Source organism: Penicillium concentricum (genome assembly GCF_028827145.1).
Source record: "Penicillium concentricum strain IBT 3081 chromosome Unknown utg000003l_segment0_segment0, whole genome shotgun sequence".
NCBI classification, from domain to species: Eukaryota; Fungi; Ascomycota; class Eurotiomycetes; order Eurotiales; family Aspergillaceae; genus Penicillium; species Penicillium concentricum.
The window spans coordinates 2,527,272-2,547,660 of record NW_026622756.1 but is presented as its reverse complement, the minus strand read 5'-3'; the positions used below and the strand labels follow the sequence as shown (position 1 = coordinate 2,547,660).

General features: G+C 47.3%; 10 protein-coding genes across 10 annotated transcripts; 4 read left to right on the top strand and 6 right to left on the bottom strand.

The window, feature by feature from the left end:
• Positions 1 to 1,032: 1,032 nt before the first annotated feature.
• N7517_008805 (uncharacterized protein) lies at positions 1,033 to 2,588 on the top strand (the record flags this gene model as incomplete). The annotated part of the gene is made up of 2 exons (XM_056726534.1): positions 1,033 to 1,076; positions 1,124 to 2,588. Coding segments are annotated over 2 exons (1,509 nt in total), but the record flags the coding sequence as incomplete, so codon positions are not given.
• A 669-nt stretch (positions 2,589 to 3,257) lies between these two features.
• Positions 3,258 to 3,932, bottom strand: N7517_008804 (WD40 repeat domain-containing protein; the record flags this gene model as incomplete). The annotated part of the gene is made up of 2 exons (XM_056726533.1): positions 3,258 to 3,475; positions 3,500 to 3,932. The coding sequence occupies 2 exons, from the start codon at positions 3,930 to 3,932 to the stop codon at positions 3,258 to 3,260; spliced, it is 651 nt and encodes a 216-aa protein (XP_056577384.1).
• Positions 3,933 to 4,001: 69 nt separating this feature from the next.
• Positions 4,002 to 5,116, bottom strand: N7517_008803 (uncharacterized protein; the record flags this gene model as incomplete). Its single annotated transcript, XM_056726532.1, has 3 exons — positions 4,002 to 4,727; positions 4,795 to 4,911; positions 4,946 to 5,116. The coding sequence occupies 3 exons, from the start codon at positions 5,114 to 5,116 to the stop codon at positions 4,002 to 4,004; spliced, it is 1,014 nt and encodes a 337-aa protein (XP_056577383.1).
• An 834-nt stretch (positions 5,117 to 5,950) lies between these two features.
• N7517_008802 (MDR family MFS transporter) lies at positions 5,951 to 7,738 on the top strand (the record flags this gene model as incomplete). Its single annotated transcript, XM_056726531.1, has 4 exons — positions 5,951 to 6,100; positions 6,169 to 6,548; positions 6,597 to 7,023; positions 7,073 to 7,738. The coding sequence occupies 4 exons, from the start codon at positions 5,951 to 5,953 to the stop codon at positions 7,736 to 7,738; spliced, it is 1,623 nt and encodes a 540-aa protein (XP_056577382.1).
• A 291-nt stretch (positions 7,739 to 8,029) lies between these two features.
• N7517_008801 (Short-chain dehydrogenase/reductase SDR) lies at positions 8,030 to 8,878 on the bottom strand (the record flags this gene model as incomplete). The annotated part of the gene is made up of 1 exon (XM_056726530.1): positions 8,030 to 8,878. The coding sequence occupies one exon, from the start codon at positions 8,876 to 8,878 to the stop codon at positions 8,030 to 8,032; it is 849 nt and encodes a 282-aa protein (XP_056577381.1).
• Positions 8,879 to 10,127: 1,249 nt separating this feature from the next.
• On the top strand, positions 10,128 to 11,468 carry cdpNPT (putative dimethylallyl tryptophan synthase; the record flags this gene model as incomplete). The annotated part of the gene is made up of 2 exons (XM_056726529.1): positions 10,128 to 11,302; positions 11,369 to 11,468. 2 exons carry the CDS (start codon positions 10,128 to 10,130, stop codon positions 11,466 to 11,468), a joined length of 1,275 nt encoding a protein of 424 aa, XP_056577380.1.
• Positions 11,469 to 11,762: 294 nt separating this feature from the next.
• N7517_008799 (class I SAM-dependent methyltransferase) lies at positions 11,763 to 12,798 on the bottom strand (the record flags this gene model as incomplete). The annotated part of the gene is made up of 4 exons (XM_056726528.1): positions 11,763 to 12,151; positions 12,200 to 12,256; positions 12,312 to 12,350; positions 12,420 to 12,798. The coding sequence occupies 4 exons, from the start codon at positions 12,796 to 12,798 to the stop codon at positions 11,763 to 11,765; spliced, it is 864 nt and encodes a 287-aa protein (XP_056577379.1).
• A 565-nt stretch (positions 12,799 to 13,363) lies between these two features.
• ftmG (cytochrome P450 monooxygenase ftmG) lies at positions 13,364 to 15,188 on the top strand (the record flags this gene model as incomplete). The annotated part of the gene is made up of 6 exons (XM_056726527.1): positions 13,364 to 13,573; positions 13,630 to 13,746; positions 13,812 to 13,911; positions 13,970 to 14,038; positions 14,094 to 14,687; positions 14,767 to 15,188. The coding sequence occupies 6 exons, from the start codon at positions 13,364 to 13,366 to the stop codon at positions 15,186 to 15,188; spliced, it is 1,512 nt and encodes a 503-aa protein (XP_056577378.1).
• A 365-nt stretch (positions 15,189 to 15,553) lies between these two features.
• Positions 15,554 to 17,062, bottom strand: fqzB (FAD-dependent monooxygenase fmqB; the record flags this gene model as incomplete). The annotated part of the gene is made up of 3 exons (XM_056726526.1): positions 15,554 to 16,177; positions 16,240 to 16,835; positions 16,891 to 17,062. 3 exons carry the CDS (start codon positions 17,060 to 17,062, stop codon positions 15,554 to 15,556), a joined length of 1,392 nt encoding a protein of 463 aa, XP_056577377.1.
• A 1,242-nt stretch (positions 17,063 to 18,304) lies between these two features.
• Positions 18,305 to 19,959, bottom strand: N7517_008796 (cytochrome P450; the record flags this gene model as incomplete). The annotated part of the gene is made up of 3 exons (XM_056726525.1): positions 18,305 to 19,535; positions 19,585 to 19,769; positions 19,843 to 19,959. The coding sequence occupies 3 exons, from the start codon at positions 19,957 to 19,959 to the stop codon at positions 18,305 to 18,307; spliced, it is 1,533 nt and encodes a 510-aa protein (XP_056577376.1).
• Positions 19,960 to 20,389: the final 430 nt, after the last annotated feature.

The following is a 20,389-nucleotide window of genomic DNA, read 5'->3' as shown; positions in this document are numbered from 1 at the left end:
AGACCCCGAAAGAAACACTAGTCTGCATTAGGCAATTATATCGGAGGTGGTTGTTCCGCTCCGAGCCCCTTCAAGGCACAGCCCTGGAGGATTATATGGCTTCAACTTTCTTTATCGACAGCTTTTTATGTTGCTCATATTTGTGAGGTTTTCGTCCGTTGATCTTGATTTGTCCCTTACCTGTGACCAATCTCGCATGAATTGGATGAAATATAGGCATCGTCCCCTGAGAAGGTGGAACGCTGCTCGTACACGGGGTACTTTGGAGTCAGTACGCACAGTCTGTTAGGAGCAACATTGTGCCTATTGGCTGTATAATCTGTCTCTCTATAGTCAAGGGACCCAAGATGGACATCCAGATCTACTGGTAAATCATAGGTGTCGTATCATGGGCCATAACAAATAAAAACAGAGTAGCAGAGAGTCCGAGAGACCTAAGTTAAATAAGTACATCTGTAGTTATGAAACTGGGAACTACTAGATCTACTTTATGTATATTTAGCTAGCTTTTGCCCTTGGAAGAGCTCTGCTCACAAGAAAACACATAGTTCAACTTTTGATTTAGAGTAACTATTGTGAGGTGTGGCTTACGTACTTTCCGCTCAAAATATATATCCACAACATGTTGTATACGAAGGGTTTTCCGCACATCACGACATACATATAATTGAGAAATGCTTATCGGCTTGGCTCTTGAAATCCCTTGAATGTAAAACTAAAAATGTTGTCACCATTATTGACTTGGTGAAGTATACAAAAGGGCCACCCCAAGACTACACCACACCTCTAAATGAGTTTCCTCCTATTCTCACTTTCGTATAATATCTCTAGACAACCTAGATTGTTCGAAGTATGCCTGATATAACATTTAGAATTGCAGACTAAGATTCTGCCATGTTAGTCCTGATGCACAGCCAGGAGCCACTAGCTCTCGTATTCCTCCCAACTCCGATTAGCCCCGCATTCAGGCGGCTCTGGTTATTATCCCACCTTTGGCGAGATTCCTTCAAGATTTCAGGGACTCTGTTCAATATGGACCCCCTTTCTATCATTTCAGCGGTAGAACTCTGCTTTAAGTGAGTTATAGAGCACAACCGGACTGTTCAAGCTGACTATATGTCAGATATGGCACATACCTGGTTCAGATATGCAATGACTTTGCAAACGCCAAAGATGATTATGCAGAGAAATTCCTTCGTGTGGAGACCTACTGGATGAGAACGGAGCTCCAGCTGAAGGTGGTGCAGATCATTGCTCCCGAGCTCAGTGAGAAGCACCGGAGGATTCAACATCAGACGATTGCAATGTTAGCCACCAAGTTGGAGATCGCTGTCAACAATCTTCAGTCCATCGTCAAGCGTCATCCTGTAGGGAAGCAAGAACTGGGTGTACGTCGGTGGAAGTATGTACTCACGAAGGAAAAGATCGACAGCACCATCGAGGATCTCAAAGAATGGCAATCACTATTCGATCCATCGTGGTATTTGATCATGAAGCTCGCAGACAAGAAAGTCGATTCAGGCCTGAGCACGAATAAGAAGACCTCTGCCATAGCTTTTAAAGACCCGATAGCTCCTGCGCAGTCCCTCAGAAGAGTCCTGAATCCGACAAACGCGAACGCTCCACCTGTTCGCCTCTCAGAAGAATTTCTGATTTCCATTAACCCACAAAAAATACCATTTTGCTCAGCGGAGGCAGGCCGGAGACCAGAAAATGGCCAATCGCTTATTGTGGAACGAGTCACACCTTTCTCAGGGGCCAATGTCGGGGACATCAGCAAAGATATACGAGATCTCGCCAGACGGCTGTCTGGGTCTGACGCCATGGAATTCGGTCTTCTTAGCTGCAAAGGATATATCCAACACCGCAAGCCGGGGTCTGCTCGATCCACACCAAATGCATTCACCATTATCTTCCGGATGCCCACACAGCATGTTCAACCTCGCTCTCTCCGAGGTTGCTTTCACGATATGCACCATAGCCACTCACTCTCCGACCGATTCAAGTTAGCGAACGAGCTTGCAAAAGCAGTGCATTCTGTTCACTTGTTTGGTTTTGTTCACAAAAATATACGACCAGAGACAATCCTACTCTTCGGAAGTGATGAATCCTCGATTGGATCTGCCTTCCTGATTGGATTTGACAGCTTCCGCATGGCCTCTGGTAAAACTTTACGCAAAGGCGAAGCGTCGTGGGAGCGATGCCTTTACCAACACCCCGACCGCATAGGAATGGTTTCATCCAAAGATTATATCATGCAGCACGATATCTACAGTCTTGGTGTATGCTTGCTGGAGCTGGGATTGTGGGAGTCTTTCGTATTATACGATGATTTGACTCCTGAAAGCAATGGAAATGCTCCAACGCCTACTCGCGCCTCTATTCTAGGAATGGATCGAGGGGTGTATTTCCAAAAGCATCTTCTCTTCTTGGCGCAGGGTGAACTACGGAAGCGAATGGGGACGAAATATTCCGAAGTTGTTGTCACTTGTTTGACATGTTTGGACCCTAAAAATGTTGACTTCGGAGAGGAAGCCGATTTTGAAGATGATGATGGCATTGAAGTGGGTGTGAGGTATATTGAAAAGGTGTGTTTCTTCAATCCAAATATCATGGAAAATCGATCTCTAACACATTATTGGAAAAGGTAATGATGCGACTGAATAGTATGTGCGTCTAAGTCAATAGTCCCAGTTTGATAGAATATCCTGGTAGAATGAGGGACAGAATACATGTGCAAGGGGAGAAAGATAATTATGTCCACAAGCTCTTCCCTCATCAAACTATTTGTTTGGTTTCTTCTCCTGTATCAGCTTCCCAGAGTCTAACCATGCGATCGCGCGCGGAACAACATGCCAACAAGTTTCCATCGGGGGAGAATACCAAGTGATGTGAAAAGCCATTGCCACTACCAGATTCACCAATTCTGCGAAACTCCGTGAGTTTGAAAGTCCCGTTTCCGGATTCAATAACACCCCAGAGAACAATTGTCCATCTCTTATCTTCCTGTTTTCCGTCAAAGCGCACACAGGTTGCGACAACCTTTCCGTTCGGAGAAAAAGCCAAAGCACCGACTTCGGGGTAATTTGATTCAACTTTGAACCAATGACTCGGAGATTTATTGCTTGTGTCCACCTCAAAAGGACGTAATTTTGGGTGGATGAGACCAAATAATTTTGGCCGTATAGTAGGAGTATCAAGTTCTGGGGTCTTCTTGGTTAAATCCAACACACAGATACCGGTCCCATAGGAGTATGCTAGGTATCTTCCATCCGGGGAGAACTTCGGCTCCGCTGTTTTGAAAGCTGGGGGGTTGAAGAAATGAAAAATTCCCAGGTACTAAGATCCTGGGTCCACACTCGGTAATCACCACGATACACCAGTCTGTTGCCATCGGGGGAAAAGCTTAGAGACAGATAATTGGTATTTGAATGTCTGAATTTGAACACCTTTTGGCATGAACCAAAATCCCAAACTTCGACTTTCTAGGCAGACGAACAAGCCACGAGACTGCTATCTGGTGAGAACGCAACGTACTGAACCTTACGCTCCACGTCGAAAGATCTGCGAGGGGACATTAGCCCCGTAGCGACATCCCAGATCATCAGCTTGGTCCCACCCGTGGCTAGATATTTGCCATTTGGGGACAAAGCAGCAACATGGATGTCTTTATCATAGTACATGGACGTGCAATTTGTGGTTCCGCCTAAAGTATTCCAAAGCCTTACGAGTGTGCCACCGGGAATAAGGAGCCATTCACCGTTGGGCGAGAAAGCGACCTTGCTGGATAAGTGACGTCGCGGACGGCAATCGTTTTCCACAGCTGAATGTCGACACCATGGGAGCCAATCATTTTGTCTGGGACTGCAGGTGATATCGTTAGCAAAACCGAATGAACTGGCGCCCCGGATTGTATTAGTGTTTCTCACCATCATCGATAGTCTCTCGCGCTGGAGAGGATGGTCTGGTATTCCACGACGCAAGGCTTTCCGTCATTGAAGTTATTGTGGACAAATCTTGAGTGTATGGGAGACGTTAGCCTCCGAATCCGAAGGGATCAGTTTTGACTGTATCCATTTGTTCGAAATAGCCACAGCAGCGGTCATTGGGATAGGACACATAAGTGAGGTGATAAATTCAACACTGAGTGCACTAGATCTGGAAAGACGGTCGGTGGGAAAGTGATCAGCCTGCGTCACATAGCCGACTAGAGATCCGAGGTGCTTGAATGCTATTTCTTTGGTAAGAAGCTCAAACACGATTTGACCAAGGGACCAGATATCAGAGGCAAAAGGGGTATCGCGCTCAGTCAATCTGTGCACCTCGGGAGCTATATAGCCCCATGTTCCACGTAGCGTTGTAGAAGCACTAGGGGCTTCTTCTATGCGCTTGCTGATTCCGAAGTCAGAGATCTTGATCCACCATTCATCTGGTGGCCGTAATTGTATTAAAATGTTCTGCCATAAATATGCTAGATTGTGATTGTGATCATCCAGGAAAAGAGGACTAACCGTTGGATTCAAATCTCGATGAGCAAAGCCGTTATAGTGCATCATGTTAAGACCATCGAGAATTTGATAGGCGATCTCCTGGGCCTGGCCCTCTGGCAGTGGTGGCCTCCTATGCAGATATACCCCGAGGTCGCCTAACTCGAGGTATTCCATTGCGATCAACAGATATTCCGGGCTGTCATACCAGCCTAGCGACTTGACGAAGCATCGTTCATACTATGAATTATATGTCAGTGAAACTGGCCTTCTCAGCATCCATAGATATACCGTTTATGGGACGAACCCTCGGTTGCGAGAATTTGGTAATAGCCTCGAGCTCACAACTATAATCAAAGCCGCGGAATCGACCACTGATATCAATTTGCTTCACAGCTCGAACTTTCTTATCCGATCGACCGCCCTGTGTGCATTCTTCCAGCCATACGGTTCCGTACGCACCCTTTCCGATTTCTCTTTTGTCGCTTCCAATGCTCTATCCTGGTAACAAGCCGTCGCCTTGATTTCTGTTCAGGTTCGTTGTACGTATGGACGGTTTCGACAGTGCAATCGGGTAGGTAGTATGTTTCCAGCTTGGAATCACGAACCAAATCTGGGACGTTGGCCATCTAGCCGTGATGTAGAAGCAGAGATTCAGGGCCAAGCGGGGTTATCAGCCTCCGTCAGGTGACATTCTTCACGGTCGGAGTGGGATCCGATGGTTCGTGGCCAAAGCGATAGGGAACCTTGGAAGGTGATAGGCCACGGGCGGGAACGGGATGCCAATGGATCCATGGGAGCTGTTCAGGACTATATTTAAGCTCAAAATAAATATCAATATCGCCCATGGACCTTTGTAGAAATTATGTTGAAAATAATGATTCGATTATGCACTAGAATATGTAAACAATCCATTGTTGTGATAATGATAGACTTTACTAGAGCTCCGGAAATTCCTCCTAGACTTTAACGTACTATGCATGGTACATAATATCGCGAAGGCAAGATTCTGTATACGGTACGGAGTATATTTTCTTCTGCTACCTGCGACTACAAACTGTAGCCTCAGGTCACATTGAAGCAATCTGGGTAGCCTGCAACCTTGGCGTGCTTGCCAACTCAATAGCGCGGATCACCCGTAAGTGATGTTTTTGTCACACAAGAACTACTTAATTTAGACCCCCTTACAACCTGGATGCATTCATATGGCAACCTCAGCCATTCGAGTCCTTGGCGTGGCCAATGAGGATTTTAAATTAAAGAATGCATGGCAATTACCGGTTCTTAAGATTTGACGAATTTGGCCGAGCTGCAGCCGCACAGATGATACCCTGCAGGACAATGTTTTGGTCTCCCCTTTTCTGTGCCCGGAATGCCAAACAAGAAATGAAACGTTGAAAAGACGAATGTCCCCATTTTTCAATCGTGTCGGTCATCCATTCAATTTCACCCAGCCGACATCAATGGAGAAGATATCAAGTGATCCTCCACAGCAGGAACTCTTAAATGATGCACCCGATGAAGGGGATTCACCATCTCGCCCTCCGGCCAGCACCTGGACGGTGGTCTCTCTCACTATTGCGCTCTGTCTAGGCATTCTTTGCATGTCGTTGGTAAGTGAAAGTCTGTAGACAGCACTCAACGGCCAAAACAACGGTCCATTTAAGGCTGACTTGTCCAGGATGTCACAATTATCACAACCGCAATTCCTCGCATCGCCGATCAGTTTGACTCACTAAGCGACGTGGGTTGGTACGGCAGTTCCTTTCTCCTTACAAATTGTGCCACTACCCTCGCCTTTGGCAAATTATATACATTTTACTCCACAAAATGGGTATATCTTTCGGCCCTCTTTCTATTTGAAGTCGGTTCCCTCATTTGTGGAGCTACTCCTAACTCTCTTGGTTTGATTCTGGGTCGATGCATTGCAGGCGTGGGTGCTGGGGGTATCTTCTCAGGGAGTCTCTTGATTATCGCCCAGACTGTTCCTCTGCATCGTCGCCCAATCTTCACGGCCTTACTTGGTGCTATGTACGGCATTGCTAGTGTCGCTGGTCCTCCGTAAGCTGAACCCGTTTCTTTTTCCCCCCTGTCTTCTAACTGGACTAGATTGGGAGGCGCGTTGACAGATCATGTCTCTTGGCGTTGGTGCTTCTACATCAACTTGCCCCTCGGTGCTGTCACTACTATCTTCGTCCTGCTTTTCTTCCATGCCCCTGATCCAGTCAAAAGACGCCCTGGCTTCCGCAAAATGCTGGGCGAATTGGATCCTCTGGGCACGTTCTTCTTCCTACCTGCCATCATTTGTCTTCTTCTGGCCCTCCAATGGGGTGGTGCCCATTACGCTTGGAATAACCCCCGGATCATTGCTCTGTTCGTGCTCAGCGGTGTTCTCCTGATCGCCTTTGTGGCTGTTCAGATCTACCAGAATGAGAAGGCCACACTTCCACCGCGTATCGTCTGCAATCGAAACATCTGGTCGGCAGCCTGGTTTTCCATTACACTTAATGGTGCTTACTTTACCTTCGCTTACTATGTATGTCGAGCCCCAAGCAGTTCCGTGCTCGCTAAAGCTAACTTTCTAGCTTCCTATTTGGTTCCAGGCAATCAAGGCGGCGTCGGCCACCAAATCAGGGATAATGAACTTGCCGAGTATTATCGCAGTCGTTATTGTCTCTGTTGTATCCGGTACTCTCGTCACCATATTCGGCTATTACAATCCCATCATGATCATGGCCTCTATCACATTATCAGTTGGGGCCGGTCTACTCAGTACGCTGGATGTAGACTCGGGAAGTGGCGAATGGATCGGCTACCAGATTCTAATGGGAATGGGTGTTGGTTTTGGAATGCAACAACCGTTTATACTGGTGCAAAATGTGCTAGCCGATGAAGACGTCCCCATTGGGACAGCCGTGGCGACATTTGCCCAGACCCTGGGAGGTGCAATCTTTATTTCTGTGGGTCAAAATGTCTTCCAGAACCAATTCAAGAAAGCTATGCACTTGGAAGATCCCTCGGTGGATATCGCCAAGATTCTCGCGGCTGGTACGACGACCTTTCGCAAGAAGCTTCCAGTTGAGCAGCTGCCAGCTGTTCTTCGGTCTTACAATACCGCTATTACCCAGGCATTTTACGTGGGCGTGGCTTTGGCAGCGCTTTCTATTTTAGGCACGATCGCGTTGGAATGGAAGTCCGTCAAGAAGCCGAGAGACACTACACTCGCAACCAACAGTGATGAGGCGAGTTGAGTCTGGCTGTGATTTAGGTGTATATAGTAGAGCTAAACGATAGATTTGCGTGCTTCCAAATGCTAGTTTCGGGGGTCACATATGTATTGGATTTCAGGCCGCGCTCCATCGACTTCCCTTTACGTTTTAGGTCTCCTATATTTCAACACTACAATAATATAACATATTGTACTTCGTCATGATAGTATATACTAGCTGTTAGCATATTCAAACACCTCCGATAGATCATTGTATGCACATCAACTCCGCTCGACTTAGAAATTCCCTCCATATGGACACTGCCACACCATTTTATACATCTGGTTTCATTACCAGTCGTTCGACCTCATCCAGTCCTGTCAATTTCCTGAGCGTGCTATCAAGTGTACCAAATGGTAGCATACTCCCAAACCGCACCAGCCAAGCTTGGTTGCCCCTCCAAACATTAGGGGCGCTGCTATTCAGAACGTCCGTCACGACAAGCTTTGCCCATTGCTGGGCTGGCATACCAGAATCCTCGAAAATGGTTCCCCGAATCGTGCGTTCTACCACTTCCTTCGCCTTTTCATATATCGATCCAGCTGGCAAAGAAACGGTGTCCTCCTTTCGTTGATTCTTTTGGAAATTCGATTCGACAATGCCTGTTTTGAGATCTACAACCCTGATACCAAAGGGTTTGAGCTCTAGTCGCTCTGCATCCGAAAAAGATGCCAATGCAGCCTTCGAGGCATTGTATGCAGATTGAAAAGGAGCTGAACACAAGGAAGCAACTGACGTGTGGTTGACAATCATTCCTTTTGATTTCAGAAGCAACGGCAGGAACGCTTGGGTGACAGCTAAGGTGGACCAGACATTAAGGTCGAATATTTTCTTGGCCTCTGAAATTGAAATGTCTGATACTGGCATACTGTAGCCACCACCGGCATTATTGACTAGGATATCTAGTTCAGGTACGTTGCTAAGACACTCAGCAATTGAACTTTCCGACTGCACGTCCAAGCGAAGTGTCTTAATGCCTTGCGATGTCACTCCTGACATTTTTGAAGGGTTTCGGGCTGTGGCGTATACTTCCAGACCAGCGTCATGGAAGGCGATCGCGAGAGCCGCCCCGAGACCGCCATCCGAACAACCAGTTATGAGGACTTTTCGAGTGGGCGACATGAGCGAAACTGTAGCAGAATTCGGGTTTTAGTTGTTTAATGGACATTGACAGGAAAACTTAGGGGTTACGAAATGGCAACATGATACAACAAAAGAGAAGACCCATTTATATTTGGGGTGTCGTGACGTCAACCGAGCTGAGTAGATTATGTGTAGCCAATTGACCTATGGATGAGCGAACCAATATTTGAGCGAACCTTTTAAAGCAGAATCTAGAATTCAAGTGAGTCTATCATTAAATATAAGAGATAGGTGTTGGTGAAGAGCCGTTGTTAAAGGCGATATGTGTAAACAGTAGGGCTCGGCACCGCATTAACTAGATCAATCAAGAAGAACAATGAGAACCAACGTACTACTGCTAAGAGAAAACCAGCCGAAATAGAGAGAAAGACTTCGAGCACTCCCATAAAGCGGCAGCACCCCGGAAAATCGGGGCAGCCTATGGTTCGGTACATAGAGTAAGATATAATGGACGTAAAGTACAACCATATCTAGGTGTGCTGGGATAAGGCCAAAATTAGGCCTTCTGTCGAGACCTAAGCATGAACAGTAGTGAATAGCTACATCTTTAGTGCCAATTTTAAATCATCAGCCCAATCCCATGGAACAATTTCGGTCATAAACCCCGGCGTTATTCATCACTTCCAGGCTCCCATCTACGGCCTGGCCTCTCCCTCTCTCTTGGCATAGCTAAGTCGCGAGGGTGATTTGTCACAGGGAATGTCTTGGGTACACTGGGCTAATGTGCTAGCCAGGCAATTTGCTTTGCCCTTTTAACCTCCACAAATAAAGCCCACTAGCGACCTTCAGGGAACATGGAATTTCCTTGGCAAGCATTGGACTTTGACTCAGCATTTCCTCAAAAGGTAAAAGAGCAATCTGCATTGACCTTTACTCGTGTGAGCCGAGTCATGTACCAACGGATGAAACCCTGCGGAGTACATGTAAGTCCCTTGCATAATGTGACATGTCTACTTTGTGCATTCCAACGTAAGACTGCGTCTCTGTACCCCGTACGGAGTACGTAGCACGAGGCCACGGAGCCTGTTCAGCCGCACCACATACCAAGCGGGACTTTTACCGTGACTGCATGAGACACGTCCTCTCGTTCAGCTGAAAAGTATAAACATGGATTATTGGCATTGGAATAGAGTACAGGGCCCGACTTTGCATTCTATGACATTTGGACAATACTCAACATCTCCGACTGACATCCATTCTGGACAAACACTCATACTACCATACCACAATGACAGTATCTTCCAATGTTGAGGCTCTCAAGACCTCTGTGCCTGCGGTCGCACAAATGGCAGATATGCCCCATCGTACGCTCAGTAAGTCGATGACCTTTGCGAATCTGGATCAATACCAATACTGGCATGCCGTCGGTCCAATGCTGGGGAGGATGCTCTCCAACGGCAACTACAGCATCCATCAGCAATATGAATATCTTTGCCTCTTCGCGCATGTTATAATCCCAAAGCTGGGACCATTCCCTGGCGGAAGAAACATATACAAATGTCTGCTAGGAGGCACCGGCTCCGTGGAGCTCAGTCAGAATGTCCAGAAACTAAGCCTGACTGCACGCGTTGCATTTGAGCCTACAAGCTACATCGCCAGCACAGGAGTTGACCCTCTCAACAGGCACACGGTCCACGCTACTTTAGCTGAGCTGAGGGCTATCGGGTCTGCCTCTGTTGACATGGAGCTGCATCAAATGCTGGTCAACGAGCTGACTTTGACGGACCGCGAGGAAAAGCTCATGTCTCCGGAACAAATCTCAGGAACTGCGTGGAAGACGCAAATTCTACTTGCTTTGGACTTGGGACAGACCGGTATCACGGTCAAGGAGTATTTCTACCCAGCACTTAAAGCCTCCGTGATAGGAAAAAGTGTGGCCGAGCTGTGCTTTTCTGCTATTCAAAAAGTGGACACGCAAGGGGTTTTCGAAGCTGCGAGCAAGGCCATTGAGACCTATATGCAAACCCAGAGCCAGACAGACCTCTACTTCTTGTCCTGCGATCTGGTCGATCCAGCAAGCACTCGCATCAAGCTTTATCTGATGGAGCTAGATATGAGATTGGCAAAGGTTGAAGAGCACTGGACAATGGGCGGCAAGCTGAGTGACGAAGAGACATTGCTCGGACTGAAAATGTTGCGAGAGTTGTGGGTGGAGTTTGGGATTATTGAAGGAATGCGGAATGAGCCGGAGCGGCCATCGCTGCCTGGAGATCCCGACACTATTGTGCCCTTCATCATGAATTACGAGATAAATCCCGGCGAGGCATTGCCAAAGCCCAAGTTTTACTTCCCCTTGGTTGGCATTTCGGAGCTGAAAATCGCCAATGTGCTCACTGCTTTCTTCGAACGCTACGATATGCCTGAGCAGGCCGCAGTGTATCGTGATAATCTGCAGACATACTAGTGAGTTACCTCTTTAGACACAAATATGTGCATTGCCTTTTGCTAACTTGACTTGTGTGATACCAGCCCCAGCAAGGACTTGGCTGTCGCAACGGATCATCAGGCATGGCTGTCCTTTTCGTACACCAAGAAGAAAGGACCGTACCTTACCATGTACTATCATTAGTAGGTTGCAACACGTCAGCGTGGGCTCGATAGTATTTCTTTGGGAAGCATGAATGCATGGAGAGTTTGTTTATATGTGATTTAGGAAATCTCAGCTAGCCAGAATGGAGAAGACTGATGTCCTATGGAACTATCTTTCGCTTGTGATAAATCTACCTGTAATAATTATTTAAATATGAAAACCCAATTGTTTCTCTTTGTGTGTTGAAGGTAACTAAGATAGGGATCGGCAATTCCAAAGCTATAAAAACTATAGGGACTGCTACCGCCTGGCTGGTTGTATAGCCATTTCCCGCTAAGATCCCTTCTGCCCAGTTGCAAAAACAGCAGTCCACTTCTGTGGCACCAGGCCACTCGCTCCATATGTTTCATTCAGGTGGCGCTGAAGAGCTGGCAGGATATCCTGTTCGTGCTTATCTCTTTGCTCCTGATTCCACCATTTACTGACAATGATCGGGATCACCGGCTGTGCGATCTTGTACAAATCCTCGATACTTGTTTCAAATTCCTTCGCGATTGTCGTGACTTGGACTTTCTGAAATCCTGCTTCCTCGAATCTAGACTGAACATAGTCCTCAGAATCCCATCCTGGGTTCATGCAGGACATGAATTCCTTGGTGGTTGGGAATGGTAGATCAGCAGGGATTGTGGCAACAGCGGCCTCAACAATGGCAAGCCATTCGGCTACGATACGTTAGAATTTGCCTTGATGATAGAGGGGGCAAGACAAACTTCGCTGCCAAGTTGAGATAGTAAGCGTTCCCTCTGGCTGGAGAATCCTCATGACCTCTATTCATGTAGATGAGTTTTCCATTGAGCACATATTGGTTATCAGTGAGCTAACCTTTCATTGCAGCATAGGTATCTGGAAAGGAGGTGAAAGCTAAATGAAGCGCAGTTTTAGCATGAGTATTTTGAGGTCGAAATTAAAGCATTCTCATATTTTACATACCAAGGGCCGCAAACACGTGGGTATAATGTCCAGTGGGAAGCTCCGTGCTTTGCGCATCCACCACCTTGGCAGTTGAATTATCCCATCCTTTCTCCAAAATCTTTCGTTTCACATGGCCGGTGAGCTCAGTTGAGATGTCACCACATGTCAGTTCCCAGCCTTGTGACTGGGAATCCAACATGTCATGGAGGGCATCCGCGACAACGCCCGTTCCGCAGGCGAGATCCAGAATTGTCAAAGGCCGTAGACTAGACTCACTTAACCCCGAGAGCTTTATCAAATCCTGGGTAAAATAGCGGGTAATCTTTTCGGCGATCATATAGGTCTCTAGGATTCCCTTGCCCGCGTAGAGCTCTGTGAAGTTGGTGGCGCGAGTCATGATGAGAATGATGTGCTGATTGATTCAAAAATTTCAGCAATATGCGTTGGTTAAAATTTGGAGAAATCAATGGAATGAAAATGTCTTAAATGATTTATAAGGTGTCGATGCACTTTCCTAATAGGGCAGTCCTAGTGGACACTCATAGTTCTACATTCTTCAGCTCTATACTACCGTACAGGGTACCTATTCCATGCAATGCATCAGAAAAAACAAAATCCGAAGTACATATGCATGGTTACCACTCATCTCAATTTAGACTGTTTCTCGATCTAGACTAGACCGCTATAGCATCCTGCATACCTTTGCATTGCATGCCATGAGTCACAAGATCGTGGGTTCCCCATTCCAAGTGTTTCATATTGCGTAAATATCTCCAAAATGACAAATGTCACAGCTCATAGTGCTGCAGTGTTCTTATTCAGTGGCGCAGTCTAGCCCTGTAGATCATTTGAAGTATCACCCCCACAAATCCGGATTTCTCGCTTGGGAGGACCTACCCATGCTTTGATATAGTGTGCTCAACAAGTTGGCTTATTCAACGACAAATAACCACTACTCAACAATGGATGTCATTGCTAAGTTTCCGCTTTCCTCCTCTGGGACAGGATGTGCAGTTTCGCTGCTTATATTTGCAGTTATCCTCCTGTTTGTCTTTCACAGAGGCCAGTCATTCACCACCATAAACTCGCACTCGTGGGATGCTTTTCGTAGCAAAGCAAAGCGAGAATTCGAATCAAATGCAGAGGGCCTCATCAAGAATGGATTACGAAAGGTCAGTTTAAACCCAATGTATTTCATATCACAAATGATAATTACTGACACCCACAGGGACTGTCACCCTTTCAATTGGTAACTAATATGGGCACCTATCTGATCTTTCCAGACCGATATGCCGAGGAACTGAGGAATGATGAAAGGTTTAGTGCCTATGAGGCATTAAATGATGTATGATTGCTTGCCTTTTTGTCCCACGTTCATTATGCATAGTTGCCTGACTCTGTGACCTGCAGGTGATCCTGCTGGAACTTCCGGGCTTTGAGACTATGTTCCAGGGCTCATTGCATAACCATGTATCCGCTACTGCAATACACGCCATGAATAGGGAGCTAGGTAAGCGGATTGGGCCCTTGAATATTGTCTTCATGCACAATTAATACCCATGCCACAGTCCACTTAACTCGTCCGCTCTCAGAAGAAGCAGACCAGTGCCTTAAAGCGCAATGGACCGAAAGTTCCGGTATGTTTCAAGTATGCACTGACGCGGGCTGACTGCGGGGTCTGATGGATTACAGAATGGCATACTGTTTCAATCCACGAGACTGTCTTGGCCTTGGTTGCCCAGATGACCACGCGTGCATTTGTCGGATCTGAGCTCTGTCGTAAGGCCGAATGGCTCGATATCGCCATCAGCTTTACAATTAATCGAGCTATTGCCGTCCAGGCAATCCAGGCTTGGCCATGGTTCCTACAACCTGTTGTCCACTGGTTCTTGCCCACCTGCAAGGCTGTTCGCCGCCAGATTCAGCTAGCTCGAGAGATCTTGATGCCAGTTCTAGAGCGCGAACGTCAGACTATTCACAGTAATGACTCGTCCACCGACCGGGTATTCTCCACATTAAAATTTATTGATGAGTATGCTCAAGGGTCTCGCTATGATGCCACCATGGCCCAGCTAAGACTGACCGCTGTGTCTGTCTTGACCACTTCAGACATGGTGGAGAAGGTACTGGCAAGACTTTGCGAACATCCAGAGCTAGTTCAGGCGCTCCGCGAGGAAATAATCTCGGTCTTCGAAAATAGTCCGTTGCACCACAAGTCCCTACTACGACTGACACTTATGGAGAGTGTTATGAAAGAAAGTCAGCGGCTTGAACCTGCTACACTCAGTGCGTTGTTTCTTTCGTTCCCTTTCTCACTTTCGGTTTGAATACTCGATCTATCTTGCTGACGAATTGGCTTCTTCAGTATCCATGTTCCGTGTGGCCAAAAGCAAAGTCACCTTGCAAGATGGCACAACTATCCCTAAGGGTACCAGTCTTGCCTTTGCGAACGACCTTCGGCTGGATCCCCTTATGTATCCCGATCCCGAAACCTTCGATGGTTATCGATTCGAAAGAATGAGGAAAGTCCCGGAGCAGGCTAATCTTGCCCCATTTACCAAGACAAGGGCTAGCCACTTGGCTTTCGGTCATGGGAAACATGCTTGTCCAGGGCGATTCCTTTCTTGTGATGAAGCTAAATTGATTCTTTGTCATATTTTGCTGAAGTACGACTTCGAAGCAGTAGATGGGCGCGTCCCGGATCTGCATACTCGTGGCATGTTTATCCAGAGGGATGCGGGAGGAATGCTCTCGGTGAGGAGACGCCAGGAGGAAGTCATACTGTGATAATCGTCATATCTAAATTTGTTTAACGAATGCAGAAGTTTCTTAAATCATCGAAAGTGTTTGCCGTCAGTCTATGGCGGCAATACCTTTAGAAACTTATCGTCATATCTCAATAAGTGGATGAGAGATAAACCGTATAGAAAGAGTACAAGAATGTATATTTGTTACTGTCAAAATATATCCAAAATTCCATCAGAATAGATTACTATGTTACTTGAAACCTAACCTAGAGTTTCGCTAGCATGTCTAGAGGGACAACGTAAAAGTCTTCAACCCGAAATTTATGTTTGACCAGGCAATGAATCTCGCTTGTAGAATGCAAGACCAAGAGTATACGAATCCTATCAAGAATTTCACAAGGTACATCAAGCCTGTGCGGGTTTCTTGTAATCGTGCACCACCTGGTACTTGCTGTCCGATGGGATATTTCGCGGTCGATACCCCGTTATATCCCGAACCGCGCTCATCGCAGCTGGGAACTGCTCGTAAACATCGCGGTGGACGTCGTAGCCAAAGATCCACTCAGGACGAGGGAACTTCATCATAGACGGATTCTTCTCGATAGCCTCCCAGTCTGGATCCCGCATCTGACTATAAATTGCATTCCCACTCTCTTGGATAATGCTAGTGCGCTGGTAGCGAATCTTTTCCACTACCTGGAGGGCTAGTTTTACTCGGCTTTTGCCAGCCAGTTCCAGACAAATGGCTAAAGTAGCCGCATCCTCGACAGACTGACCACCACCCTGTCCTGCAATTGCGGACATCGCATGAGCTGCATCGCCAATGACCATAATGCGCCCACCTCGAGAACCCCAAGTCGGTAGGGGATCACGAGAGATGATTTTGTAGTCCGCGAGCTTTTCACTAGGCGTGTGTCGCAGAACAGCAGCCACGCGAGAGTAAGCGGGCCAGTCCTTGAGTAGAGCAAGCGCATCTTCAACCCGGGCATCGGTGATATTTTCCCAGGACTCGTCAGCCTTCTCGTGATTCTAATGATCCCAAACGCACGTCAGCTTTGCTTCAGGTGCTCGAAGTTGCGAGTAAGACGCACCCGATGCCAGACCTGCCAAATCACATTCTGGCCGCGTTTGCCAGTTGCCAACGTCAACCCGAGACCGCCAGTCGTTATGTACCTTCGCATACGGTCCTGCACCCCCGCCTCCTCCAGGATCCATTGAGCCTCTGGATCCCCCGCAAGCAAGTTGGCACTAAAGCACGCCCGAAACGCAGCTAGCCCAGAGGGCTCGGGGGCGATCTGATATCCGAGCACATAATCTCGTGTCTTGCTGTGCACGCCGTCCGCGCCAATGACACAATCGGCTGCGAGTCGTTGCTCATCATTGACAGTCACCCCAGCTTGACTCTCATCCTCCCAGTATTCGGTGACGGCCGAGCCAAAGCGCAAATCGATGCCCAGAGATTTGGCGTGTTCGTATAATCCATGGACCAACGTTCCGCGGTGGATGATCATGCCCTCACCTACACCATACCCATCCATGGAGTCCAAAGCGTATAGCTTCCCCGCGGGGTCTAGAATCTCCATGGCTGCCACATCGTCGGATTGTGAGACGAGCTGACGCAGGACCTCGCCATTGTCCCAGCTTTGTAGAACTTTTGTCGCATTGCTCCCCAGAGCGATACTATCTCCTACTGCAGTCAATACATGACCCATGGACATTCAACTTCATATTGCAGAGCGTACCGAGTACCCTAATCTCAGGAGATCTCTCAAGGCCAACTACCACATGTCCCTTGTAATGGCATTCAATGGCAGCCACCAGACCAGCAATCCCGAGCCCGACGATAATCACTTTGATTCCACTGGAACGGGGTACAGCCACTCCATTGGGGCCAACGCCTTGTGTGACAGTCATCGTAATGCACTTGGTTGCAGTGTTAGCTTTGTGGCTTCGGGTTAGTCTCTCCAACACGAACGACAAGATCTCTTTTTATGGCTACTCAGCCGTCGATCCACACTACAGAAAGCTAGAGCTAGACTACTACCTGGGTATTGTGGGCTAGATGGCGGGCTCGTGCCCGCATTCCTCTTCCTGCGCTTGTCATGAGCAAAGCCTGCTTCAAACATCGACCAATGCGTTCCAATCACATCGATGCATCATGTGTTGCAGTAATAATTGAATCAGGTATCTGGCACGCCAGCACAGCACTGAAAAATGAGAGCGTGGAATCAATCGCCACAATTTTGGCCTCTGATGTGCTAGTGGCATTCAAGCAAGGGGGCCCGAGAAATGCTGCGAAGCATCGGAATATGTAGGCTCATGTAGGATAATTACATGCAATGTATAATGCATTGTAATATACGAATGCGAAAAGGCCTTATATGTAACTAGTTTCAATATAGTACTTAGTCAAAGCTAACGAGTCGGGAGCGCTCCCGGTAGTCGGATCTCACGGGTCAGCCTAATGCAAGGGGGATTTGCCCACGGGGTGTTCATGCAGTGGGAAAATCCCTACGGAGTACAGGCGATCGGATGCGACCTCGTATAGACTGCATTTCAGCTTATTTCAAATCAGAAATCACACGAGGCCGCGGATAATATATCCAAAGAATGTGGATCTGCAAAGACTAGAGGCTGAGCGACCCTTCACTGGTCAAGAATAACTTTAGTTCAACATTAATGTCCACTAGTGCAAGGTGAAGCACATGAACTTGCCTATGGAGTAATCTCTAACAATTTTGAGTCCCGATATAATTTCAATAAGCTAGGTATTGTTTCCTGTTTCTTTCTCCTACAGCATGTGCGTAAGCGAAAACGAGAGACCAAGGGGATATCACGCGGTTACGCGTGGGGTGCGTCCAGTCTCATTGAGTATGATCTGCAGCTAATAGCACCTCAAAATTTTGAGGCAAGCTTTTGAAGATACCAGTACTTCGCCCTGTTCATTTAATTCATTTAACTATCACAAAATTTGACTTGTGAACGCAGGTGGGAACCCCATTGCCTACAAGGGTACGGCACGAACGAAATACTGTGACAAAATTCCAACTTGAGATTTAATAGAGAACCGAGGAAAATGAGTTCAAAGAATAAATCGGTGTATTTTGACTAGCTAGATCTAATTTTAACCTACTACAATGGAAAATACAGCATATACTATAGCGCCTCCAAAATAATCTCCTGCTCGGCAACCTTGAACCAAGCTTCGCCTCGTTTCTGAGGGCCCTTCTCATCCACAGCAGAATGCCCAGGGGATTTCAGCTCATAATTCTCGACAGTGTATGCAACCAATACCTTGAGAATCGTGTCTGCCAACGCCTGTGCAATACACTGACGAGGCCCAAACCCAAAACGCCAAAAGCGATACCGAAAGCTGGACCTGGATTCCTCTAAAAACCGGCCTGGACGAAACGCCAGTTTATCAGAGCCCCACGTGTCATCCCAAATATTCAAGGCATTGGTGTCGACTACCATGAAAGTTCCCCGGGGAATGCGGTATCCACCCACATCACGGTCAGTGGGCATCGATTGCGCGTATGTGTAATTGGTGACTGGCTTCAACCTTGCAGATTCATTGATGCAGCTCGCCAGCAGAGTTGAGTTGCTAGCAATGTATCTTACCCAGGAACCTGCAGTTGTGTCGGACCGGGTTTGTGATATCTCATGTCTCAGCTCGCTCTGGAGACCTGCATTCTCGGCCAGGAATTGTGGAATCCAGGAGAAGCTCCCAATTGTCACGTCAATGTTGGCAAACAGGGCTTCGTCCAATGTGTGCATTAGCTCCGTTGATGTAATTTGACCTTGATCGACAGCCATATACAAGGTAACAATGGCACACGTAGAGGCGTCGTCGCGATCTTTTGCATATTCATACGCCTTCCGATTGAAATCGGCCCAGCGAGTGTGGAAGACGTGCAGCTTTTTCCTTATGGCGGGGTAAAATATCTTGCTGACAGAGAAGAGTGACAATCCCCCCTTGAAAGCATATTGAAACACATCAGTGCGCAGATCGGTAATGAGCAAGAGTTCCTCTGTCATCTCCGGGGACAGGTTTCCATATAAAAGGTCGCTAATGACCCAGAAAGGCAGAAGCTTAAGATCCTCAGCGGGCTTGATTCGCAGTGAGCTCCCGCCTTCATACTGCTTGTATAGCTCAGAAAAATGGCGGGAAATGCGGGACTGGACAAAGGGGACGTATGTCGTGGGCCTTTGGGTAAATGGTGGGGAAACCACAGCATGGACTCGTTTCCAATGTCCTTGACTGATGAGTCCCACACCATCGCCTACTAGCTCGCCCATCACCCATCCACCATTCAGGTTTGAAGCCTTGTAGTGGTTGCCAGAGTCTTTGAAGACCGTCTTGATCTCATCCGCGCGGGTCAAGATACTGTCATTTCGTTTAGCTTGGGTATTCCATCATAGGAGATGGTGCTTACATTTCTGGTGTAAGGCCAACCCATATACGATAGACCGGGCCATATTTCTCGGCCCACTGACGTGAGACGTTCTCTCCGTCCAGAAACTTGATACTCCCTCCACCATCTGGAAACCTGTATGGGCAAGTTGGGATGGGTGTTGAGCCATCTGTCGAATAAACTGGGTACCACCAGAGCAAAAGTCTCTATATGGATAGAAGAATGAACAATGGTCAGCGGGGTGATGTTGATTTGATGTATCTTCGGGGTATTACCGACATTGATTATGTAGGAAACTACTCGATTTGACCAAGTATCTGGTGTAAAGGCGTGCCACAAAGTGACTAGAAGTGATACAACTACCAACTGCAGCGTAAGAAGGATGTAACCTGACATTATGTGGAGCTGACGTTGGAAAGAAACAGAAGCAATGAGCGGAGTATTTGAATGACGAGCTTGAACCGAATTTGTAATGGACTCCATGGCTGCAATTACCCCAATAGGTACCTCCGATGCATACGACCGCAGCTCCCACATGTGCGGCTGACGCTTCGGAGCAACTTCACCAAGTGACCTGAATCTTACATATGCGGGTTTAGTGTTGATCAGCAAGACGAACCTACATGGTCGCATTGCATTGATCGGAGCTACCGCGTGGTGAACATGATATGCAAGGACTAGTGGGGATAGTCGTAGGTGTAGCCACGCACGAAGAATACCGAATCACCGGGTGCTAGGTTCATCTTGGCAGCTATAACGACATTCTTGTTGCTGACGGCCCATGCTTGGCTATTTTTGTGGATATATCGGGAGGAGTCATTTGGGC